General features: G+C 37.1%; 1 protein-coding gene across 3 annotated transcripts in view; it reads right to left on the bottom strand.

Annotated features, from left to right (window-relative positions):
• Nucleotides 1-652: 652 nt before the first annotated feature.
• Nucleotides 653-27,702, bottom strand: part of LOC126484304 (villin-1) — a 389,949-nt gene continuing 362,899 nt past the window's right edge. For all 3 annotated transcript variants that reach the window (XM_050107736.1, XM_050107738.1, XM_050107737.1), the window contains 5 exons: nucleotides 25,106-25,240; nucleotides 21,679-21,834; nucleotides 16,167-16,273; nucleotides 15,719-15,901; nucleotides 653-984 (listed from right to left, as the gene is read on the bottom strand). In XM_050107736.1, coding sequence (XP_049963693.1) covers nucleotides 871-984; nucleotides 15,719-15,901; nucleotides 16,167-16,273; nucleotides 21,679-21,834; nucleotides 25,106-25,240 — 695 coding nt within the window. In that variant the 3' untranslated portion in view covers nucleotides 653-870. The remainder of the gene's footprint in view (nucleotides 985-15,718; nucleotides 15,902-16,166; nucleotides 16,274-21,678; nucleotides 21,835-25,105; nucleotides 25,241-27,702) is intronic.

Here is a 27,702-nt window from a genome sequence, read left to right as displayed (position 1 = left end):
TTTGAAATAAAAACAACATAACTAAAGAATGATTAAGAAAAATGTCAATGGTGGCTAATACATTTGAATATCTTAAAGTTTCATTTAATGTACCTTAGTAATAATATATCTAATACATAAGCAGAGCCTACTTCCAAGAGAGCAACAACATCAGTGTTTGTGTGCTACGACTTCTGACCAGTCATTGTGTTCTGTTTGTTTACATCAGGTTTATTCTTATAATGAATGGAGTAGAGCTGTGTATCATAATCTGACTATCCATTTACCACAGGATAGGCATGTTTATCTTTAACTTCCACTTCTTGTATGAATACATTAACTACACATGTATTACTATATTGAGCAACTCTCATACAGAAATTTATGACTGATACTAAATTATAAGGAGCTAACAGCACCTCTAGATCACTTTTACTGTCAGATTCCTTCAAGAAATTTAAATTATAATCAATACAAATTAATAAAATATTAACCTATTCTTTCCATTTTACTGACAGTGGCACAAGAATTATTTTCTTTTTATCTTTCGTTTCCTTATGTGGCCAGTAAAGCTGCATTTCAAATCAAAATATGCTCAAAATTTTTGAGCTACAAGCTCTTTGCTTTGGAAAACTGTTTGCATTGCAGTTTTATTGTTATATAAAAAGTTGAGTACGTTTAAAATATTTATTTACAAAACTGTCATACACTGAAGCAAGTACAGCAAATAACAATACTGCCCAGAAAGGAATGGCACCTGATGTGAGTTATAAATTAAACATTAATTTGTAAAACACAGAATACATTTTGACAATTTTTTGTATGATCTCCTTCTGAAGAAGTTGCCTTTTGAAAGTAGACAAGAATATTTACATCAGTGACAATAGATCTTCAAAATAGGCCATTTGCTTTCTTGAGGTTGTTCTGTTTCCAAGCTGGTAAACCAGTGAAATCTGCATATGACATATTGAATACTGCTCTAAAATCTTCTGATGTCAAATGTACCTGAAATGTATTGAAAAAAGGAATGTATTGCTTATTAACTCATGAAGCTTTATGCCATGGAGATATGCAGTCATTCACAAAAGTAAAAATGTGCACTTTAAATTGAATATGATACTAGAATCAAATTCTTACAATGAAAGAATGTATTTAATTGACGTTGCATACACTACTCCAACATAAACCTATGTTTTCAGCACCTCATATCATTTCAGGGAAAAAAGGAGAAAAATTTTTTTCACGCATACTGCCTTTGTGATACTGCAATGATCTTTGTTTATAGACTTCAGATTTCAAAACAGTTCTTTTGTTGTCTGTTATCAGCACCAACATAAGTAACTATAGTATTAATGTGAGTATGAATTCTTTTCAGGAATGTGCTAAAAACTGTTAAGATTTATCGAGTAAATTTGTTTTTATAATGAGGGAGTTATAACTATATACTGTAACATGTTGCAATTGCATTCCTGATGAAAAGAAAGGCACTGATGCTGAAATCTACAGAACTCTGCCATAGCCACTGGTACATAGGCAACAGTGCCTTATTAACAGAAACAAAAAAGGAGGGGAGGGGGCTATATTAAGCTGAAAATGTAAATTAGCCATCAATGTAGTGAGTGACTCCACATATGTTATGTATTATGTACAGAAATGGGTACCAGTGCCTGTTATACTGTATTGGTAAATCTGCAATGAAGTAACAGTAAAAATATCTACAGAGATAAATATATAGATTTAATAAGACAAGGAATTCCACTTTATGCAAGATACTTTTTCAGTTCGTTTTACCCAGACATGTTTCAGCACTTTTTGTGCTATATTCAGTGGGTTATTTTATTTTCTTTCTTACATGAAGCTATTGGGTATTTATGTTGGTAGCTAGGCTGCTACACAATCTACAATTTGTCATGGTTTTGATGTCGTTGTGTTTTATAATATGTTTTGGCAACGCGAATACACTGATTTCCGTAACTTATGGTTTTTTGACAATGCACTTTCTACAAATTTTCAAACATGGGCAGAGTTATCGCCACCAGACAACAGACAACAGCATGTAATAGCGATGAATACTCTGTCCATGTTTGAAAATTCATACAAACTGTGTTGTCAAATGATCATAAGTCACAGAAATCACCTTGCCAAAAAAATAAGAGAAAGTACTACAACATCAAAGCCATGAGAAGTTGAAGATCGTGTAGCAGACTAACTACCATTTTCATGTAAGTAAGAGAATAAAATAATGCACTGAAGATAGCACAAAAAGTGCTGAAACATGTCTTGGTAAAACGAAATTGAAAAAGTGTCTTGCATGAGGCAGAATTCCTCATCCTATTCTCATAGCAAGCACACACATAAGAGTAACTACATTACCACATGATGATTATGGATTTAATGCTTGGTGCTACAAGAAGATTGATGTATTTGTTGCAATGCTGACCAAAAGCAAATACAGCAACAAATGTCTCCACAAGGTTTAACACATAAAAGAATCCAATTAATTTGGTGGGGAAATTTATTACTGTTGATCAGACATGGGCCCAACCTTCCAGGCTACAAATCAGCAATCAAACAGTGAATGTGGCTGTGCACCAAAAATGTGGGAGTTAAATTTATCTATTGAATATATTGGAAAATGTCATGGAAGTGTTTCAGATCAACTTGACGAAAAAAGAAGTACCTGCTAAGAAAGAGGCACCTTGTCAATGGAAATGCAAAGGGATGTGAAGTAAAAATTGTTGGACCAACCACCCTCTTCACCAAATTAGACACCCTCTTGCTTCCAGATTTGTGATGGAAGATGTTTTAGACCAAAGAGGGGTTATGGCATCTATAGATGGATATTTTCTTGACATTGTAAAATTGCATTTCACAGAGGGAACCTCTTCAGTTGCAAAACAGTTAGGCACTGTGCTGTGACCTAAGACCTTTCCGTGCCAAGCCAAGAACCTTTCACTTCCCCTTCATAAATCCCTTATACCAGTTCCTGGTACAGTTTCAGCAGCCCACAACAAATTTATGATATTTCACAATCAGTTTTAAATAGTTTGTAATAAATTTTCAGAAAGATTACTTTCAATTCATTCTTTTTAACTCTTGGAATAACATTTTGTGCAGCTTGTCTTCTTCAATATACATGTTCCTTCAGGGCAGGAGCATTAACAATGCAAACTTGCAGTCATCTTGTGTACTGTAATAAAACTGATCTTGGATCAATATAAGTAAACGATACCGCACCAGAGACATAAAAACCAAAATTCACTAATATATCTAAAAACAAAGATGATGAGACTTACCAAACAAAACCGCTGGCAGGTCGACAGACACACGAACAGACACAAACATACACACAAAATTCAAGCTTTCGCAACAAATGGTTGCTTCATCAGGAAAGAGGGAAGGACAGGGAAAGACAAAAGGATGTGGGTTTTAAGGGAGAGGGTAAGGAGTCATTCCAATCCTGGGAGTGAAAAGACTTACCTTAGGGGGAAAAAAGGACAGGTATACACTCGCACACACACACACACACACACACACACACACACACATCCATCTGCACATACACAGACCGTGTGTATGTGCGGATGGTAAGGAGTCATTCCAATCCTGGGAGTGGAAAGACTTACCTTAGGGAGAAAAAAGGACAGGTATACACTCGCACACACACACATCCATCCGCACATACACAGACCATGTGTATGACCCAGGATTGGAATGGCTCCTTACCCTCTCCCTTCAAACCCACATCCTTTCGTCTTTCCCTCTCCTTCCCTCTTTCCTGATGAAGCAACCGTTTGTTGCGAAAGCTTGAATTTTGTGTGTATGTTTGTGTTTGTTTGTGTGTCTATCAACCTGCCAGTGGTTTTGTTTGGTATGTCTCATCATCTTTGTTTTTAGATATATTTTTCCCACATGGAATGTTTCCCCCTATTATATTTATATCAAAATTCACTAATACATAGATATGAGAAAATGTTTAAATGTCAATGTTTATAAATACGTAATGTAATTACAAAGATGATTATGGACTTCTCAAAAAAGATAGACAGTTAACTGTATTTTATTTATGAAACTATGCTCCAAAGATTGTTTTGCACATACAGATTGGTATATGAAAATAATTTCTTTGCTACATGTTGTCAGAGGTAAATCTTTGTTCTTTCATGAAGTTGGTTTGAAGTGTGAGAATGGTGAATGAGTTATGTGTGTTTTATTGATTTGCATTGTGAAGTGAAATGACTGAAAATATATGACTGAAAATAAATTAATATTACTATTGAAACACCAACCCGATCACCTTCTATGCAGTTATAGAAAGGTAAACCATAGAAAGGAAATACACAACAAGCTATCAATAAAACAAAGAAGAGCAACAAAAAGGAAGAGTATTTTTATTATTAACAGAACTGGTTATTTAAATTCGACTGTCCTTCTCACTCACTGCAGTGTGTCACTATCTCAGCATGTCAAGTGCTATAAAAATGTGCTCGACTGCCCATGTTACTAACTTACTCCAAACATTAATAAAGCAACTTTGGGCAACAAGAGGTTAGGGTTGACCAGAGTACTCAGATTTCTTCTGCAATTTCTGTCTCCCTCCAATCCCATAGACAGACATTTAACATTGTGATGTTTGGATATCTTTGAGGACAAGTAAGAAACATACTATGACCAATTGTTGGTTAGGGAAAGTGTGGGTGAAATGTTGCTTCACACATATGAATGTGGAGGGTGTTACAGTGTTTACATCTACATCTACATCCATACTCCGCAAGCCACCTGACGGTGTGTGGCGGAGGGTACCTTCAGTACCTCTATCGGTTCTCCCTTCTATTCCAGTTTATATTCTGTATGGTCAATTGTACATTCTCTAGTATAATGGGCAGTCAAATGACAATAGAACACCTGCCTCAACAGCACTGCAGATTTGTTCCATCCATAATTAATCATCATATGTGTTAAGACATTTATCACACTGGAAGACAAGATGATCAGCTTTTGTTTCATAGAACGTGGTCAGTCACTGACACATCCATGACTGCACACACTTTTGCACTTCCTTGTCCAACTCAAACTGACATCCATGCATATTGGTCTCAGGTCACTAAAGATGTGAAAACAACATGGTGAAAGATTTGGGCTCTATGGAGGATGTTGCAGTGTCTCCCAACCAAATTGCTGAAGCTTAGCCTTTGTCCAGGGGGCAGTGTGAGCTGGCCATCATTGTGCTACAGATGATTCTGTCTCAATGCATTCCTGGGTGTTTAAACTTTATGGTATGTTACAGTTTCTGTGAAGTTTCTTCATAGTGCTGCATGCTGATTGTGGTTCCACATTTGGGGAACTTCAACAGAAGGCCACTGCAGTCAATGATGAAGGTCATCATGAACATATCAGATCTTGCATGAACAGTTTTGGGTTTCTTTAGTGGGGGGGATGAGGACTGCTTCCATTGCTGGCTTTGCCATTTGCCCTTGGGCTGTCAGATGGAATCATCCTGTTGCAGGATAATGACCACCCCCGTACTACCAATCAGATGAAGGCTATGCTTCAGCAATTTGTTTGGGAAACAATTTTAATTTTTTATTTCAAGACATCTGTTACTTTCTGAGTAGCCTTTGTACATTCTGGTATGACATGTCCAATGGCAAGCACAAGATTCTAACTGTTGTAGCATTTCTTCACTTCACTTTCTATACTACATCCATCTTTATCCTATCCTGCCAATCTTTTGAAAATATCTTCCTCTACCAATAGTGTCATTCTTAGCTACTTAAAATTACTCAGTCGTGCTGATATATTAAAAGGTACAATGATTTAATGCTGAGATAATAATTACATTAAGTTACTGAGACATACTTTTATTTCTGATTGATGTTTAGTGTTTTAGGTCATGAAAGTAGTGATGGATGCTGTTAACCATATTTGAAGGCACTTAATACTTTTGAGCAACTGAATATTTGTCTGGACATGTGAAAAGACAGACAGTTGGATAGAACAAACTATATATTGGAGTGGTAGTGCTACATAATTGTACTGTTTTGACATTGTTGTGTAAGGACACAAACATACTCTACTGTAAATTTTGAAGATGGTTCAGGAAATCTCTTGTCATGAACAGACAGTGACTGAAAATTTCCTACTTAAGTGGAGAGTTAAAAAGGCTTACAATTTCCTTCTATGAATTCTTGTTTCAAGCTTCAGTATTTAAAATGTGTGTCTTTGATCTACTATTCTGGTTAGTTGCAAGATTTACATTTAATATTATATTTGGAAGCTTACAAAAATTTTTCTGAGTTATTTTGTGTCTCATTAACACTACAGAATCAGTTTTTTGGATGCATGATTTTTCTGATCATTCAATTAAATATATTTAAACCATTGAACTGTATATATTTAAAACATTTGCTATTACTGCTGAATGACTATGCTTATTTTGTTATGAACTTGGGCTTATACTGTTGAGAAATTTTACACCACATAATTTTCTGACTTATTTGTCTATTAATTCAAGTACCTCCAATTCAGTTACTGTGTTAGAATGCAAAGCAGTGTATCTTATGTTAGTGAACTTGGTTTCGTGTACTGATGGCATAAAACATATTGTAGGCCAAACAAATGAAGACTCTAGGAAATAAGAGCCTATGGTACTGAAGTACATCAAGGAGACATTATGATGGAGTGAAGGACTGGCAACAGAACAAAAACCAGAAAGTAAGACAATTTACTGTAATATTCAAATTTGGTGAGTTTTATAATTTGTTTAATATAAAAAAATTATACTTTATTGTTTGACTTTTCGTATCATGGGACTAGCAGATGTGCTTGTGTGTGTGTGTGGGGGGGGGGGGGGCAGTGGTGTAATGCATTCTACATCTACATCCATACTCCGCAAGCCACCTGACGGTGTGTGGCGGAGGGTACCTTGAGTACCTCTATCGGTTCTCCCTTCTATTCCATTCTCGTATTGTTCGTGGAAAGGAGGATTGTCGGTATGCCTCTGTGTGGGCTCTAATCTCTCTGATTTTATCCTCATGGTCTCTTCGCGAGATATACGTAGGAGGGAGCAATATACTGCTTGACTCTTCGGTGAAGGTATGTTCTCGAAACTTTGACAAAAGCCCGTACCGAGCTACTGAGCGTCTCTCCTGCAGAGTCTTCCACTGGAGTTTATCTATCATCTCCGTAACGCTTTCGCGATTACTAAATGATCCTGTAACGAAGCGTGCTGCTCTCCGTTGGATCTTCTCTATATCTTCTATCAACCCTATCTGGTACGGATCCCACATTGCTGAGCAGTATTCAAGCAGTGGGCGAACAAGCGTACTGTAACCTACTTCCTTTGTTTTCGGATTGCATTTCCTTAGGATTCATCCAATGAATCTCAGTGATAACACAGCTCTACAAAATAAAATTTTTTTTTCGTTGCCAGGGAAGTTTGAACGAAAATGGGATATTGTTATGATACTCATTCCGAGTATATTTGTACTTTTTCCAAATTGGCTCTGGTTTTTGAGATATAGGTTATTTGTGGAAATGAGAGTTTCATGTGGATAATATCGACTGCAGGGTCCATATATGGTGTAATGTATTTGCTACCTGTTTTTTAATTAGTGATATTGTACTATCTGTATTAAACAATTGTGCTCAGGGAGTGCATCTGTGTGGTTGAGGATTACATCATGCAAACATCACACTGTCAGCATGTGTTCAGTCCTGTTGTGCGGTGCGTGTGTTGAAGATATTGAGGGTTGTGCAGATTTGAATTCGGCGGTACTCGACATTCATTTGTTGGCCGAGGTAATCCCCGCAACAGCCGATAGGTAGCGTTCAGTGTAAACAAGAAAAATGGCGATGGTCGAAAGTCACACACATGTGCAGTGCAGCTTCAAGGAGATAGAACCTTTTCATCGTGACGTAGCAAATAAGAGGTGAGTATTCATTTCACACAAAACAATTAATGATGTTTGTTGGATGTGATTGACATGCAAATACAAGAAAGTTCTGCATAATATGTAGTATTTGTGCAATTTTGTTTTAGGAAAACATGAGTTCTTCACACCGTCTTTGCGTGAACCATCCAGATGAATTCTGCTACATTTGTGGTGAATACATTCTTCAAAAGAACAGGAAGAATATCACTCCTTTTGTGAAGGAAGCATATCTGGCATATTTCGGAATTAAACTTGGAGATCAAGACAAGGCGTGGGCACCCCATAAAGTTTGTAAATGCTGTGTGGAGTGCTTACGGCAGTGGACAAAACGAAAAAGGAAAAGCTTAAACTTCGGAGTGCCTATGGTATGGCGAGAGCAGAAGAACCATACAGATGATTGCTATTTTTGCATTGTTAATGTGAAAGGTTTTAATAGGTTCAAAAAACGAAAGTGGGAATATCCCAATTTCGAGTCAGCAAGAAGACCGGTGGTGCACAGCAACGATGTTCCTGTACCAACCTTCACAACATTACCCACGATAACATCATCAGATGACGATGTGCACGGCGAGGAATGTACAAGTAGTGGTTCGGAATACGAAGGACGTGAGACACAACCCCAGCAGTTCGACCAGAAGGAGCTCAGTGACTTGATACGAGAACTCAATCTTTCAAAGCAAGCATCAGAACTCTTAGCATCCAGGCTTAAGGAAAAGAACTGTCTTCATCCAAGTGTTAAAATAACAGCTTACCGGACGAGAGAAGAAAACCTTCTTCCATACTTCAACCAAGAAGAGGTTATAGTGTATTGCAGCAATATACCTGGACTTTTACTTGAATTGGGGCTGCCAGAATATAGACCAGAGGACTGGTGTCTCTTCATAGACAGTTCCACTAGAAGTTTAAAATGTGTTCTCCTACACAATGGCAATCATTACGCATCTATTCCAATTGCCCACTCAACAAAACTTTGTGAAGCATATGCTAACATCAAGATGGTTCTGCAGAAAATTCAGTATATGCAGCACCAGTGGTTGATTTGTGTTGATTTGAAAATGGTGAACTTCTTGATTGGACAACAAAGTGGATACACAAAGCACCCATGTTTTATCTGCATGTGGGATAGTAGGGCAAAGCACGAACATTGGAAGCAGAAAACATGGCCTCCAAGGGAACATATGGCTGTTGGTGAAGCAAACATCGTTAATGAACCTCTGGTTAGTAGGGACAAGATTGTTCTTCCACCATTACATATTAAGTTAGGACTAATGAAGCAATTCACCAAAGCTTTAGACAGAAATGGTAATTGCTTCACATACATCTGCAATACGTTCCCTGGACTCAGTAGTGAAAAACTTAAGGCAGGAATATTTGATGGTCCTCAAATTCGCAGGCTCATCAACGATACCAATTTTACAAGTGTCATGACTGTCACTGAAGCATCGGCCTGGAACAGTTTTGTCGCTGTTGTAAAATGTTTTTTGGGCAATCATAAAGCTCCCAATTATGAGGAACTGGTCAAAAACATGCTCACTAACTTTCAAAACTTAGGAGCTAACATGAGCATAAAATTGCACTTCCTTCACAGCCACTTGGATCGATTTCCTCGTAATCTAGGTGATTTCAGTGAGGAACAAGGTGAGCGGTTCCATCAAGATATGAAAGGAATAGAGGAAAGATATGAAGGAAGATGGGACAGGCATATGATGGCAGATTATTGCTGGAATCTGCAACGTGACTGTTCTGAAGAGACCTATAAAAGGAAAGCGTGCAGGAAGCGGTTCGTTATGGACGGAAAATGATATACTTATAGAGAAACTTTTCAATTATGTTTTATACGTGGACAAATGCCTATCAGGTTTTCATAGAAGCTATTTATAAAGATTATTTTCTTTTTTCATTGTAGTTTGTAGTGCTCGAGTTCAGTATTAGCAATTTTTTCCAATTTTTTGAATAAATCATGCATTATCTCAAAAACTAGAGCCAAACTGCATAAATGGTTGCTATATTCGTCCTCAGCACCACTAACCCATCCTAAAGCCACTCAAATATCCTTGACAAGAAAATGAGTGTTGACCAGTGTAATATAATAACAAACATATGATACTAGTGGGGTAACAATCTTTTCAGTCTGGTAAAAATAATTTTGATATATGCACATTCCTAAAAAAGAATTATTGCATATTTAATTATTTATAATTTGCACATTTAAATTAACATTTAAGCATTTCACTTGAAATTAAGAAAGGTGCCTCCACATGGAGTGCTCTTATCAAGGAAAAGATCACTTGGTAACAGTGCCGCTGGCCTGGCCAAACCTCTTGCCATGTTGGCACCCAAGGATTTATAGAGTAGGTCCTCTTCAAGACTACCCTTAAGAACAACCTTAATGAACATCCAGTGACTTCCAACAACCAAATCAGTTTTATTATCTCACCTATGTCAAAACGTGAATATGGTATTTTATGCACATGAAAAACCCCCCCATGGTATGAACAATTGCTAGCCCAGAATTGACAACATGAGACTAGTTATAGAGAGATCTCACTCAATGTACGGTAGTGCAATATTCTGCAAACCAACTTGAGAAATAAAATCTGCTTGTCTAACAGATGATGATGACATCAAAAACCTAACTGTGGAGCTTGACAAGTGCACTTTAACTTCAGTCTGCAAACCCCTAACACTGACCACCAGGAAATCACCATGACCAGAGAAATAGAGTTATTATTGGCAATTTAAACAGACATCACAATGACTGGCGATGCGGTGCATATAACAACAATGGATTTGAAGTCAAGTTGTGGGCAGAGCACCAGCAACTGAAACTCATCCATGAACCAAAGCAACCAGAGACATTCTATTGCTGTTGATGAAAGACAAGTTACAACTCTGATCTGCTTTTTGTCAGCTGTGACATCGAACAAATAATAAAGAAGCACATTCTCCAAGCAATACCCTCCACACAACACAGACCAGTTTTATGCACCAATCAAAAAGTTGTACAGCCTCAGGCCACACACTTCAGGTGCAGATCCACGTGGAAAGTCTTCACCAAAATCGTTGAAGGCAAAGTGTTTGAAGTAGACACCAATCCCAAGAACTATGATGCATTCATCAAGTTTCTGCTTAAAGCTGTGTGTCAGAGCATCCCAAGGGGCTGCAGAATCAGCTACATACTAGGCTTACAAGATGATGATGTGCTGCTATATGCTGATTACTATTGTAGCTTTTAGGAAGACCATTTCTCTGACATAATGAGGGAGTCGTGTGAAACGCTAATGCAGAGAGTATGTTCCACTCGCAGAGCTGTGTCGTGCATGTTGACAACAGACCTCAACTTTATTCACAACAGCAAGAAGGCGCGGTCTACAATAAAGAAATTATTCGTTGACCCTCATGAACCTGTACAATTTAGCAATGTCACTGTGAGTGGAATTGTAATTGTTTTTGTAATGTTATCTTAATGTAATTTTATTAAAATGTTATGCACCCATTGTGTTTGGCACCATTTCTTATGTGAACACCACCTGGGTGTAAATTTCCTGCTGGCTTGTCCTTTCTATCCTGTTAGTTGTCTTTTCGTGTGTATGTTGCATGTCAGCCTTAGATTTTACGTGGATCATTTTTACTATTGACTAAGCCATATGGCTATGCCATAGTATTTATATAGATCATTTTACTGTTGGCTAAGCCTTATGATTTTGGTTCTCTTTCCACACAATATGTAACATGTAAGTTTATTTTATATTTCCACTGCTTGTAATTTTTTATATTTCTTTTTGCTGAACATATGACTTCCATGTACTGGTTATAGTGTATCCTGTTTTTAGGGGCTGTTACTTCTGAGGAAGACAGATTTATATAGGTCAAAACCTAAGTTTGGATAAACTTTTGATGTGCAACTGGTTGGCTACATGATTCCCATTGTACCCATAATTCTATAGTTGTTGACTGCTGCCATGTCCAAGCTTTTAAATGAAATTGGCCATCAACTAAGACTACTGATAAGGTAACATGTGATATAAAATCTGAACTCTGAAAGATGGTAAAACTGTTAAGGCCACCAGTGACACATAGAACAGTTAAAACACCTTGGCAATAGAGGTACTCTGCCAAATTTTCAACAACTGACTGGAAACTTCCAACATTCTAAAACTGTGGTGACAAGCTTATGCTGCCACTCTGATCAAGTCAAGAAAACCACCAACTGATAAAAAAATTTTTTTGCTAATGTCTTTGCACTGCCATTCAATCTAGCCTGGCTCACGCCATTCATAGCAGATATGCTCATTAGAGAACAAGCCGGCTTCCAACCCAGGCGGTCTTGCAAAGGGCAGGTATTCAGTCTCATCCAGCATATTGAGGACTGCTTCAAGAAAGGTCTTCTCACTGGTATTGCTTTTGCTGACCTAACAGCAGTCTATTATGATGCAGTGAATATCATGAAAGTTCTGTCATAGGTGTACAACACAACCAAATATCACTGCAGAGCTGCTCAGCAACAAAAGATTCAATATTAGTTTTCAAAATGCAAAAAGTTGGTGGTACAAAACGAAAAATGATCTTTTTCCAAGGAAGCATTCTTGCTCTTACACTAGTTAACTTGTACACCAACAATCAACCACACAACAACCAACCCCAACATGCAGACTGGTTTTCCTCAGCACAATGGCATTTACCAGCATCTCACACACCTCACAGTGTGTGTGCATGGTTCAAAGAGTATCAGGATGAGTTTACTACAGTTCCTCAGCCACCAAACTCCCCAGATTTAAGCCCAATTGGGCTGGTTCTAGATGCTATGTCATCAATTATTATGCTGACAGTGTAGCATGCATTTGCACTGTAATGAATGAGATGATCACTGACAATAGTGAAACAGTGCGATGTTCCAAGGAAGTGAGCAACACAAGTGAATATTGATACCTATGATGTATGCCAGGGTAACTTTGAATTTCGTTCTGCAAAGCAACTGACCAGTTCTCATTAAAGTCAAAATCAAGAATTCTCATGTCAGTATTCTGTAATGTGGCTAATTTTACTTCTGCTATGGCCTGTTTCTAAATCCTCCAGATATGATGACGAGCTATTCCCTTCATGGCCCAATGCCTAACCTTCTGTAAAACACTTCTCTGGCTCTATTTTCTTCTTCACCAAATTTTCTCCCTCCCACAATGCATAGGTTATGTCATTGTCAGTAGACTTAATGTGTAATGCTTCTACAGTCATCGCTTCAATAGTCATCACTTCAGCACCAGGACACATTGTGCACTCCTGCAACCAAAATTTTTCTTGCAGCTCTTGACATATACCTGAAAGCATCAGGTCCATCTCTGTGAACTTCTTTCCTGTAATACTGCCAATGGCAAAACAAACAAGTTTCAAATTAGTGCAGCAAATACATGTGCATACTTCCTTCACTGGCTGTCATTTTTTTTACCCATTCAGTCATATGTAGTAAAATTTGGTGGGACCAATTTTTAAATTCAGGTTCTCCTTTTTCATTATCAGATATGCTTCTCTTATTGATCTTGACATATATCTGTTTACTTTTTTCACAATTTTCACTGACACAGATATCTGCCTGATTAGGAGTTTGCCTGCCGTAATTTTTGTCATCACTTAGGTAATATTCCAGAGCAACAGTAAGCATATCATCTGGCAATAGATGCCCCCAGTAAGAATCTGAGCATGCCTAAATACCTTTCTCATTCTTTATTTTATGAGCTTTTGAAATCAAATAATGTGAAGAAGTGCTGCCTAGAGTAGCTACCTAGTATCAGTGTCAGCAACTGTACCATCTCAGTATAGGTGGCTGAGGTTTTGAAGCCACATATCATATTTTGTGCACATATCACAATCTTCAGGTTTTGCAACAAGTGCATTTATATTAAACACTCCACAAAGTTTTGAAGACATTGCTTGTGTAAAACTTGTTTCAACTTCTTCCACTTTTCTTTTTACATACTGTTTTCTTCTTGAGCTTCTTACCTTTCTTGGACATTTAATTGGGGGGGGGGGGGGGGGAGGGGGTAGTAGGGGCTACAGCAGAAATTCTAACAGTCAACACATCAACAACTTTACATCCAAGAATATAAACATCTGCACAGTCTTCTTCAGTTTCACATTCGGGTGATGGTGTTCATTCCGGTGGGTTCTCACTAATTTCTTCTTGTAGTGGGTGTAGTAATCCATGCACTATGGATGTGATGCTGATACTGTTACTTGAGGAACAAGATATTTCTGCAATACATCTGACAGATTTCCAGCAACTGTGAATGTTTTTCACTATTCTTAAACGCAACCTTCTTGTGTCTTTTTTCGTAATCCACAAACCTCACTCTTTCACCACTGTATTTCCTCACTGACATTGTATCCAACAAAAAGTTCAAAACACAAAACTAAATGCAGAATGGTTTATGTGCAAGTTCTCTCTTGTTTTTTATGAACAGAAGAGCACTGGGAACAGTGTTGCCAACATGCACGTTTTACACCAGAAATTCAATTATGCAAAACATGCAGAACGTTGAAAATTTTTTCAACACTTTATAGAGAAAAATATTGCCCACTGTATTTTGAGTGTTTGCACCATGGATCCTCAACCAAGAAAACTAGCACAGCTGGCAACAGCACTGAAATAGGCATGACTCCACATGTCCTTCGGTATCTTCCAGAACCTCATTGACTCTCTTCCTACATATCTCACAGCAGTACATGCTACAAAAGGTGGTTATTCAGGCTTTTGACAGATGATCACATTAAGGTGATGAGACAGTGTAATTTTGTAGTACTGCTGAAGGCAGAATATTAGCTGTTGTTAGTGTTGAGTGTGGAAATAATGAAAACTACATCTATTTCAAAGTTCAGAAACAGCATTTATTGGAATAATCATTGGAATTTGCCTGAATGACAATCCTTTGACTGTTCAATATTTCTTGGGACAAGGGCAATGACTTGGGACCAGCAACATACTCCGTGGAAGACGAGGATGCCAACAATGAACAAACAGGATAAGTACTTATTTAGAGCAATGATTGTGATGTAGGACTTAACACAAACTACAAAATAATGGTCAGTATCTTGTTTGAAGATAGCTCATTGAACAGGCAGATGAAGAATCTGTTACAAATGGAATAGGTGACAGCTGTCAAAGTGGAGGTACCATTGGTGGTTGGTGCACTTGATATGATCAGACATATTTATGGAGCTAACTGAAAGTCGGTGATTAACATATAGGAAGGTGTCACATATAGTTGAGACGCACCATGCAAAGAACATTTGGGAATAAGTGTCAAGGTTATGGAGGAAGTAGCACATGTCCTCATCACAAGTCTAGATCATGAAACATGTCATCAATGAATCTGAACCAGATAAGGGTCTTCAGGTGTTGACGGAAAAGGAAGGATTCCTTCAGATGGCCAATAAATAAGTTGGCATAGGAAGGTGCCATGGCAATACCATGGATTTGTTTATAGATTAGCCTTTTAAAGTTAAATACTCGCTGGTCAAGATGTGGCTGGCTAGGAGGATTAGGAAAGAGGTGGTGGATTTGGTATCAAGAAAACATAGGGAAAGGTTGCAAGGCCATGTGCATGGGAAATATTGATGTATAAGCATTATATTTCACATAAGTCAGGAATGAAAATATCAAAAGAACAGTTTCCATTAAGGTACATAATCATGCCATTACATCACTCATACAAACTACTGTGTAATGACATGTGAAAACAAAACATGTTTTCAAATATGACTAAAATGTTCATTGTATATTAGAAGTCAATAGATCTGCATTTTTAAGTTACCTCTCTATGGAGTTTATCTACATCCTCTGGTAAACTGTCCACTTCTTTGCTCTGAAGGACCTCCAGTGGGTATTTGGGATAATCTTCAAATCCATTACCATCAACAATCTTTTCAGTATCTACTTCTATTATAGGATTTTCTCCTTGTATCTCAGCACAAAGCTCCTTGAAAGTTTTGGAGTTCTGAAAAAATTAAAAATCAATCGTCCCATACATCAAAATGCCAAGAATTAAATATAAAATATGAAATTAATTTCTAGTCTGTAAACCTGAGATTTGAAGAAATGTAATATCAGTATAGTGATACATGTAACTAACATTCAATAGCAATCAATAAAATTAATTTATATGCTTCCATTTACTTGAAAAAGCACCATTCCAATCTTGCACTTCAACAATATCCACATCTGTCAAATCAGTAATAAAATCAATAAAGAAAAACACTTACATTCCAAAGATCTCTGTCCCACACACCAAAGAAACCTGTGAATGTAGGTGGCTCATACCCTTGCTTTATGAGGAGAATTGGTGTGTCACTGTCACGTTCAGTAGGGTCTGAAAGGATGCAAAATTGTTGGTTTATTTTTGCACGGTATGTTTTGTTTTTATTTTAAATATTAGAAAATCCTAACCTACAACACAATCAAACAGTGGAAAATCCAGGATGGAATGTAAGAAATACATTATTCATAAAACTGCCTGGAAACTACAGTAAAGAGAATAACTTAAATAGATGAAACTTCCTGGCAGATTAAAACTGTGTGCCAGACCGAGACTCAAACTCAGGACCTTTGTCTTTTGTGGGCAAGTGCTCTACTGTCTGAGCTACACAAGCATGACTTCCAAACTTCACAGAAGCTCTCCCACAGACCTTGCAGAACTAACACTCCTGGAAGAAAGGATATTGCGGAGACATTGCTTAGCCACAGCCTGGGGGATGTTTCCAGAATGAGATTTTCACATCCCTCAGGCTGTGGCTAAGCCATGTCTTCACAATATCCTTTCTTCCAGGAGTGCTAGTTCTGCAAGGTCCTCAGGAAAGCTTCTGTGAATGTAGTAGGTGAGGTACTGGCAGAAATGAAGCTGTGAGGATGGGGTGTGAGTCATGTTTGGGTAGCTCAGACAGTAGAGCCCTTGCCCATGAAAGGCAAAGGTCCCAAGATCAAGTCTTGTTCTGGCACACAATTTAAATCTGCCAGGAAGTTTCATATCAGCACACACTCCACAGCAGAGTGAAAATCATCTCATTCAGGAAACATCCCCAGGCTGTGGATAGGCCATGTCTCTGCAATATCCTTTCTTCCAAGAGTGCTAGTTTTGCAAGGTTCACAGAAGAGCTTCTGTGAAGTTTGGAAGGTAGTAGATGAGGTACTGGCAGAATTGAAGCTGTGAGGATGGGTTGTGAGTTGTACTTGGGTAGCTCAGATAGTAGAGCACTTGCCCATGAAAGGCAAAGGTCCCGAGTTCGAGTCTAGGTCTGGCACAAAGTTTTAATCAGCCAGGAAGTTTCATATCAGTGCACACTCCAATGCAGAGTGAAAATCTCATTCTTGAAACTTGAATAGATGTTTATTTATTAACTTTTCAGCATATTTACCATGCAACTGGCTTTTCAGTCAAAGTTCTACATATACTTCTTAGTTAAATACGTACATTTTTTAAGACCTTTACAAACTGATGATTTTCATTTCATCATTTACATTTTAGTATATCTCATCACAAATTTATCACGTTTTAGTACATCAAACAATGGAAACTCCAGATAGGAATGTCAATGATGTAGAAAAAGATAGATTGCTGCTTACCATAAAGGTGACACATTAAGTTGCAGACAGACACTTACACATAAGCTTTCAGCCACAGCCTCCATCAGAAAAAGAGAATTCACACAAGCAACCACACCTCATGCACACATGATTGCCAACTGCAGCAGTGTGGGCTAGAGCTACCAGAGTTAGCAGTCATGTGTGAGTGAGGTGTGCTTGCTTGTGTGAATGAATGGTGTGTGTTTTCTTTTCCTGATGGAGGCTGTGGCTCAAAGCTTTTGTATATGTGTCTTTTAATTGTGCCTGCCTGTAACTTAACCTGTCATCTTTATGGCAAGTAGCAATCTATCTCTTCCTACATTCTGCCAACTCTGGCTCAAGCTGCTTGAGTTGGCGATCATGTGTGTGTGAGTCGTACTTTCTCGTGTGAATGAATGGTGTGTGTTTATTTTTTTCTGATAAAGGCTGCAGATGAAAGGTTGTATGTAGGTGTCTGCCTGTCTGCAACTGAACATGTCATCTTCACAGTAAGTAGCAATCTGTCTTTTCCTACATATTTTAGAATATCTCATTACACATCCACACAATTATATATGAATAAATACATATAATATCTTCCATTACATATCTGCATATTGACTACAGAAGTACACACATTTTCTTGCAGTTTCATGACATACTGTATATTATAATCTACATTTTACATGTATTACCCCCAATCAAAAAGAAATGAGTTGGAGGTTGTAGAATGAAAGCAATTGATGTCATCATAATGTCATGACCTATGGAAGAAAGTGTGGTTCCTGTAACAGCATTGAGGCCCTAAATTCGCCACTAGAGGAACAATAGATACAAACCCATCTGATGACAGAGCATCCACCTGAATGCATAAACCATCAACTGCACTGAGTAGTCCTGAAAACAGAGAAATGGAGGCTTCAAAAGGAGAGCAAAGGGATGTAATGCATTTCCTTACAGCAGAAGAGTGCATGGAATGGAAATTGATCAAAAAATGGCACTTATGTACTGACAGCACTGAATGTCCATTTGTAATTCCTGTGTTCAGTTTGACCTCTGGGGCAATGGCTGCCACTGTAACCCACCCATCTGCAGTTATGAGGGTATCCACCTGCTGGACAATGATACTGGTAATGCTGTGCAGTGTTCCAGATCAAGCATCATTGGCCAACAACATTCATCCTTCCCTGAATTGCTTGTGCCACATCTTGTCCTTGCAACAGACATGCTATGTGCTCTTCGTACACTTGAGCCATTATTTGATGAATTTCTATTCACTGCACTCCTTCTGCTGTACGGAAATGCACCACACCCCTATGCTCTTTTTCTGAAGCTTCTGTTTCTCTGTTTTCAGCACGACCAAGTGCAGCGGATGGTCGACACATGCATGTACTCACTGTTGTGATGTGGATGTGTTCCTATGTCCCTCTAGCAAAAAGTTTGTGGTATCAGTGCTCTTATAGGGACCATATCTCCTTGTGTTGGCAATAGCATTACAAGCCATTCAGTGGTTTTCATTTTACAGTCTACAGCTCATTTCTTTATGAATAACCATAACATGAAAAAGTATATTATGATTACACATGTGATTTCACAACGTATGCTGCTCTGATTCTCTTATTTCCTACTGGAAAAAAGATGACCGTATGGCACTGTTGTCCGGAAGGCCCCATTCAGGGGAGTTCGGCAGGTGTATTGCATGTCCTTTTTAGTTGACACCACTTCAGCGATTTGTGAGTCAATGATGATGAAAATGAGTAATTAGCATTTTTCTCTCATTATACATGTCCTTCAAGCTACTCTGAAGATATTATTTCACTGAGTAATATGTCTTTTTTTTTTTAAACATATCTGTAACACTAACTGGAACTTACTTAGAGTGAGAACTTTAACTGATTGTGGCAATTTACTAAATATCTTAAGTCTTAGGTTTTTTGTAGCTATTACATATCACTGACACTCTTGCAAACAGTATTCTAGAATGCAGTTGTTTCTTGTATACAGCAAATGTACATTCATTCTTGGAGTAAATCTCTGTAAATTTTCTTTGACATAGTTTAAAAAATTATACATATAGAGACTTGGATGTATCATTATTCTGGGTTGACTAAAACGTTTCTTACAGGGATTCTCTAGGCCTTAGTCCTTGAATGCATCAGACTGCTTTTTTCTGCCATGTAAAAAATGCAGTTTATACCTAGTGAATACCCCCATAACAGTGCCCCCTACTGCAGCCATGACTGAAAGAAAACATAGTAACAAAGAACTTTTTACTGATAGAAATCTTAGATTATATAACATAAAAATCATACATGAAAATTTACTAGTCAGATACTTTGTATACTCATCCTATGGTTTGACACCTTGATTCTCTTCTTTTTATGCCTTTAGATTAAAATAAATTTTCTCTGTCTTTATTTTATTTACACATGACTGGTTAGCTTTACACTGCTGGCTACTTTTTTCAAATAGTTTACTATTTTTGTACATTAGTACCTGCGTATTCTTACCTGACAAATTCATAGGCATTTCAGCACATAATACAGTTTTGCATGCCATATAGTTTCAGAAGCCACTGGCACAGACAATAAAGAGGAATGGTCCAAAAATAGAGCCTTGTGGGATACTTCTCTTCATTTTTACTACTCTTGACCTCTTCTTATTGACATATACTAATTGTTGCCTGTTTCCTGAGATTGAACAAAATGTAGTGGTTTATCTAGATCACCAAAATATTCAAGATTTTTTGCAATGATCTCATATGATGTAAAAGCTAAAGCTTTTCTTTGTCTGTAAGTGTAGCATAGGTGGTCAGTTTCCTTTCATAACTTCCATGAATTGCACTGAGTAGGTTTCAATAGCTTTTATGGTTGATAGGTATGGTCTAAATCCAAACTGGCTTCCAGTCAGAAACTTGTTATTCTCAAAATAAATGTAAATCTGTACATGTATTTTGAGAATAACATATGGTTTTAGGCATTAGAGGGACAACTGATATTGGTATTTAGTTATTGATGTGTCCCGTGTCACCCTTTTTTATATTGGAAATGTAACTAATTTTAAGGCATTCAGGGAAAGTACCACCAACAAGAATTTTATTTACAGGATGGAGCTATTCTTCCAACTTGTATTTTAGAGTTGTTCACCTTGTTTACATAGTTAGTAATGTCTGTAACAGTAATTCTTCTCTAAGTGAATTTTTCATTTGTTTTACTCCAGGACTACAAAAGGAAAGCCTCAGTATCAGATGTGTCATAACTTTGTGATGGAAAGAACTTGCAGATTTAACAAAATATTTGTTAAGAGTTTTACAGTTAACGGGGACAGTGATTTCTTCCTTTCCCATGTTTATTTCACTTTTAACTTTATTCCAGGCTGCTTTGCATTTATTTTTGCTATTTAAAATCTACTTTTCTTTTGCTCTGATAAGTTCACATAGTTGTTCTTGTTGTCACAAATATCAGCAATTCTGTCTTTCAGCATGAGCAAAAGTATTCTGATTTTATTGAACTGTGGCATGTCCCACTTTCTTGTATATAGTGGTTTGTACCTATTGCTGATGTTGCTCCTTTTGGTAACATGGGGGCAGTTCCTGTCTGGTGTAGGTTTTATGGTGAAAACGAATATGGAGAAGCACTCATTAGTATCTTTCTCTCTGGTTACTATATTGGACCACTGTATTAGTTTTGATTCATTTCTTATTCCTTCAGTCTTCTGTTCATTGAAAAATGAATCATTGTTCATGATTATTCTGCTTCCTTATCCTGGAGAAAGTCTTCATCTGTACTAAACTTCATGAGTGTACTACATATTTGTAGAGGTACATGAACAAGCCTTTCACTCCTCTCTCTGTTTTCCACATCCATATGTCACAGTACAAACTCACACACACACACACACACACACACACACACAACACACACACACACACACACACACACACACACACACACACACACAGAGAGAGAGAGAGAGAGAGAGAGAGAGAGAGAGAGAGAGAGAGAGAGAGAGAGAGAGAGACGGAAATTTTGTTTTGACTGGTGAAATGATTGAATAATTTGACTAAAGTTGAACTGATCTATGATATGAGGAACAATTATGTCACTTCTTTAAATCATTCTTCAGTTTTTTAAGTCACATGTATTAGTGCGCAAAGTGGCGAGAATCAGAACATACCTGTGTTAATATATTCTGAAGCAGCTTCCACTGCCAGTTTACGTTCCTCTTCATTAGAATTTTTACCAATCCACAAGTACACTGCATTATATGTATCCAGCATCATGACATCATCTTCTATTAAATCAATTTGAGTGAAGTTAATAATTTCTTCCGCTGAAAAATAATAGTGAACACTAATGTCAATGATGGCAAGAACATTGGTAGACAAGAAACAACTGTGATAACTCAACAGTTCACACTCTACTAGCACTCACCTTTATTGTTTTGCAACCATAGCTACAGTCAATAAGGGACAGTTTGGTGAGTAATTCTCCACTACACAGAAATTCTAAAGTGCACTGCTTGTACTTGTGAAATTGGAAGTAGTTCATTTAACTAATGTTGAAAGTCCATATGCTACAAGAAATGCAGAGCAATCTCTTGTTGTGTTAACACTTTAAAAGTGACAATATTCATGTGCAAAAATATCAGCAGTTATTAAGTACATTACCGGACTGTACTCTGGTAAATTATTGAAACAGCTGGTACTTATTTAACCCCAAGAATGTCAGTATGATTTCAGAGGAATGGTGAAAGCCTATCTAAAAACTGCCAAATAGCAATTTATTTTGTTTTTTTTTTTTTTAATCGGAAGTATCATTTGCACTTTTAAGAAAGAAAGGTATATGCTAATTTAATTTGCAGACTTGCCTATCTTTCCATATAAAACTCAGTTATTCTCAGTTACGTGAGAAAACAGTAGAGTAAGAGCAAACTCAGAAGGACAACATGTGTGTGGTCCGAAAGAGGTCTTTGAAAGCTTTCTGGTTACAATAACACACAAAAGACAATGAAAAAGCATGAAGTTGTAAAGGATAAAGCTTAAGATAAACAAGAAATTAAGAGATCCTACTAATTCAAAAGGAAATTGCAAACATGTCATTACCCGCTTCTACTACTAACTATCTAATTGCAGCAAAAGGAAACTTCAGTTGAGAAAATTGTTAAGTCACAAGAAGACAGAATGGCTGGTCAATTCTTAGCTTCAGAAGGGATAGTTCCAAACTTAAAAGTAGAAAAATCAATTACTAGCTCTTGAAACTTTTATGTTTCTTTCCCAGTGATGAAAGAGGGATTAGTAGGGAAAAGATGAAAAGTAGGGGCACGGTACTTAGGAAGTGGGTTCGAGATGTGGCAGTAATCTATCTCACTGACCACCCTCATTCGCCATGCATTAAGTTACGAAACAGTACATATGATAAGAAAGAATGGGGGGATCCTAATACATATGTGTGCTTTGATTTATTTAACTGACTGATGCAAACTGCATTATAATCCAACTTGTGGACCAGGAGATATTAAATTTTAATTGAGTACCAGCATCAGAATTAAATGGATTGTGGGATGACTGAATGTGACCATTCTTGTGCAGGGGCAGCTGAAGGCTGAGAAATTTAGAAGTCATCCAGATGGGGGCTCGGAGTGAGGTATTAGGAAGTTTCTGAGAGCTTGGCAGAAGGATGTAACAGGGGAAAAATTAAGTTTAGACACGATTCGAGATAGCAGCCACCACATAACAACAAGCAATTTGACTTGTCTCAAGCCATGAAACCAGGGAGAAGAAAAGTATTCTGTCCAGGAAAATATGCTTTTAAGTAATTAGTAGTTATTTTAAAATTGTTTTGGGCAGAGGTACAAAAGAGATGACACTGAAAAAAGCAGTGTAGGACAAGACATTATCAAAAGTGTAAATATTATAAAGCTGACTTATCTGGCATCACAGTCCACAGAATGCATTGGATGTTAGCCTAGGCAGGACCTGTGTCTGATAACAGCTGTATATCAGTGGCAAAACAATCTTCATAACTGATTGTTTTATCTCATCTCATAGAATTAGGTGTACTGCTTGTGGTCTGCATCTTCTTAATATGATATTTCAGTGTTTCAACTCAATGTCTTCATTAGGTGTTTCACGAGTATCAGCATACAGCTGATGTTTCTGGCAGTGATATTCCTGCCATGCAGAACTGCTATTGCTGCCATTATGATAAAAGAGCTTTATCAGCTGTGCATAGTATTTATTCTCAATAGCCATTGCATTCCATGTAGAAAACTTCAACCTTCTTAACCCTTTACACCAATAGTCACTTCACAAAAGGAATCAACATGCATTGCCAAGCAACCAACAGCATACTGATGCCAAAACAGGAAATGTTTCACATTGTGGTTGCTTGCAGCACCATATTTTCATCTGGTGGCAGAAAATGGGAACTTATTTTTTTAGTGTATTCTGCAAGAGCTCCAAATAATGAAGATACCTATGATGTTTCAGTGTCTTGTGATGTATACATCCTTCACTGCAGCACTCTGAACACAGTCAGACTAATTTATAATGTTCACAATGATATATCATTTGTCACTTCAGTAAAGAGAGAAGAAAGATATGGTGTACATGCAGACATATAAATATACACAAATGTGTATGACAAGGATAAGATAGTTGGTTGACCTTGGCCTTATTGAATGACTTATCTCAGTGTTTACCTGAAATGATTTAGGAAAACCTAAATAAGAAAAAAAAATTCTCAGTGAGGATAAACATGCAATTTGAAACAGATACCAACACAAGAATTGCCTACAATATTGTCGTTAGGGCTGAAAATGTAGACCAATTTGGAGGAGATGTTAAACAGAATGGACAAAAAATTACTTACAGAATCATAATTTACTACAAACAATATGGATTTAAAAGTAGTAGACAATAGCAGTAAGGAGAGGGACTTACTAACAATAAGATCTGGGAATTGCAAAGTGGAAACACAAGTTCCCAAAAATTTGAAAGAGCAAGAAACAGTTTAGGAGAAAATCAGTGCATATTGGAAGTAAAAAATTGTACAAAATTGACCATAAAGTGATAAACGAGTTTCTGCAATTGGACACTGTGAGCACTATACTGTACAAAGTGAAACAGTGCAGTAACAGTTATGCCTGGACTGGAGGCAACAAGAAGTTTGGAAAGATTTGACAAAAGTGAAAAGCCTGGCAGGATAAACAGAAATTGAAACTGAAGCCATGGCTAGTATAAAACCTAGGACACATCATTCGTTTATTTTGCCTCCAGTAAGCAAATACGGAATATGACACAAAACATAATTGAACTTTTAGGCATTTGGAAACTGGAAGTGTTTGCAAAAATCATAAAGTGATACATGAAAGTACCAGTTACTGTAAGTGCATACTGTTGAAACTTACTTTAGTGTTGTGTTGGGTTGAAATAATGTACAGTCTATATCTTTAACTTCTGTTTCAGGTTAGTAGTGTTATCTTGGTCTCTGTAAGTAACTTTCAAATCAGTTAGTACATAGAACCAAGATAAAACCTTTTTAAAAATATTTGCTAAGATATTTCAGTATCATCATTATACACTAGAAAAATTTTTAAGTACCTGTAAATTTTCCAGAAGCATTGGAGAGCTGAAACAACCTTGCTGGAAATGTTTCATTTGGTTCAGTAAGCCTCTTGTCATTGGCATATTCTTCTTTACCTCCAATAGCTTCCCAAAAGTCAGGTTTTTCTTGTCCTTCAGGAAATAACACGCAATGTTAAAGGGTATGTAATAAATGTAATAAAATGGCACAAGAAGCAGTCATTTCACTACTAAACTACAAATAAATAAATAAATCAGTGGAAACAGAACAATTATATTCTCATCTTGATAATGTAAGAGATATATTTTCTAGTCTTTATATCAAACCAGACAAACTTGGCATTTGCATTTTGATTCCAGCCCACCCCACTTGCAGTTGCAGAACTTGAATAATTAGTACATTTTTTTATGATTGCATCCCTGTACTTGAAGGCATTTCTTAGAACATTAAGAGTAATCTTTCCTGTGACACAAAATACCTTTCCTTCAGTGTTTTCCACTGGCATTTATTGAGCATCTTTATTGTACACTCACTACGCTGCCAACTGAAGTTGTTCTCTATAATATTCCTTGAACATTTGACTGCTATAGATAACCATAATAAGCTACTGAAGGCAGTGCAGACCATTTTTGTTGACTTTACAAAGATCACATATATGCATCTTTGTGTCCCATGCAACTGCGTGTGTTGAGAGTCTTAAAAAACTCGATGAACCCATATTTCAAACAGTCAACAAATGTTTTACATCTCCAACAAGTTTTCTGTGCAATGATGGTAAAAAGAGAGAAGTCTGTGCTACCAGAGATGGTTATTGAGGATCTTTCTTTTCATGTACTACCCATGAATGGAATAGAAAGAGAAGATCATAAGTCTGAGATAATATGTAATCTCTCTCACATACCATGTCTGCTTATAGAGCACAAATGTGGAGGCAGTCTCCCTGAAAACACTTATGAATTACTCGATGAAAAGATTTAAGTGGTCAGGGGCAAAGGCTGCTGCAGCTCTCTTTCACAAAACTAATGGACTTGTGGGAAATAGTGGTGAATTAAAAGACAAAAGATGGAAATGAGGTAAGACACTCAAAAGGAAGATGAGAGGGTGAGGAAGGTAAACAAGTAAGATAATAAATGCAGGAAAAGTTGACATTCATGAGCAATAGTCAGACCTTGACATTCTAAGATCCACAAACCATGTGAGTGTTGTGGATAAGCATCTGCCTATACCTAGATGCTTTTACAATTGGTCTGTGAAGAATGTAGACTACGATGAGCAAGCAGCCTTTTGGTGTTGACACTCTTTAGTTAGACAAAATTTGAATTAGAATTTATAATTTTAGACTCTTTTTATATGTCATGATGATGTGTATCAGTTGCTGTTGGAACTTAAATTTAGGAATTAATGGGCTCTTTCATTGTTCATGAGAAAGATATTTTAAAGTAACTGTTTATGTTACAGAAATGTAGCTTATCTCATATTTAATTCTAGTGATGAATTGTAGTAAGCCTGTACAGTCATATGTATTGATGGAACTACAGCAGTTTCGCATTACATGTGTTACAACATTCCAAAAGCAGCTATGCGTGAAAACATATTGCCGTTCATCCGGACTTCCAAAAATAATATTCATTGGCATGCAGGGTGTTTCAGGAGGTGGTAGTACAGATTAATATGAATAAAACATAATGTAGAACATGTGTCCAATATGTATTGGTTACTGAGATATCGCTGGTCTTTAAGATAAGTTTTTAATTTGTGTGTTGATACTCTTGGTGCAATGGGTTTCTGTATCGATTGTCATTTTTGTTTTGAAATTCAAGTTGTGTACCTGTGCTTGAGTTTAAATGATTGACTATTCCAACAGTGATTGTTGTTTATTGGTCAATTCTACTGTATCATTTAAGCATGCTCCACATTTTTACAAGTGCTGAATATGTCAATATGGTATATGATTTCCTAATGACAGAGTACCAAATTCAAGAATGTTTATTCATGTTTTCATTAAAATACATGACACTACATCATTGCTCAGCTGTCATATTTCATCTGAACCTGCAAATGAACAGTGAGGGGATGAAGAAGGAGAACTTATTTAGGCAGTAGGGCATAGCTCCCCTTTAGACAAGCACATGCATTCAAAAATATGGTGGACATTTTGAATGCAAGTGTTTTTCTCCAGGCACCATGAAGATTGTAACTTACATGTCTGTGGTTGACTGACTGTCACGTCATGCTCAGCCATTCAACATCAGATGCAATATGGAGAGGTGTAGGGGTAAGTACATCCCACTCCTGGTTGTTGTCAACATCTCAACATTGTGCACATGAAAATTTCTCCTGTTTCTTTTATTACACAGTCTCAGCAACTTTTCAAAGTTTATCTTATGGCCTTGCATATGGCTATGTTTGCTATTGCCCATTTTTCAAGATTTCTACACTTAATGTGCCACCTACGTTAATTTCAGTGCTTAGCTGTGGTGCAGGTTGTCTGCCCTATGCAATTACAATCTCTGTCATGCCTGGAGATGAGCACTTGAGACAGAACATCTTCAAATCAATAAAATAAAAAAAAAAACATAATTCTTAAGGGGATAGCTGATGTTGGGGGGTCATC

This window comes from Schistocerca serialis, chromosome 6, assembly GCF_023864345.2.
Source record: "Schistocerca serialis cubense isolate TAMUIC-IGC-003099 chromosome 6, iqSchSeri2.2, whole genome shotgun sequence".
In the NCBI taxonomy this organism is placed as follows: Eukaryota; Metazoa; Arthropoda; class Insecta; order Orthoptera; family Acrididae; genus Schistocerca; species Schistocerca serialis.
This window is presented reverse-complemented; position numbering and strand designations above follow the sequence as displayed.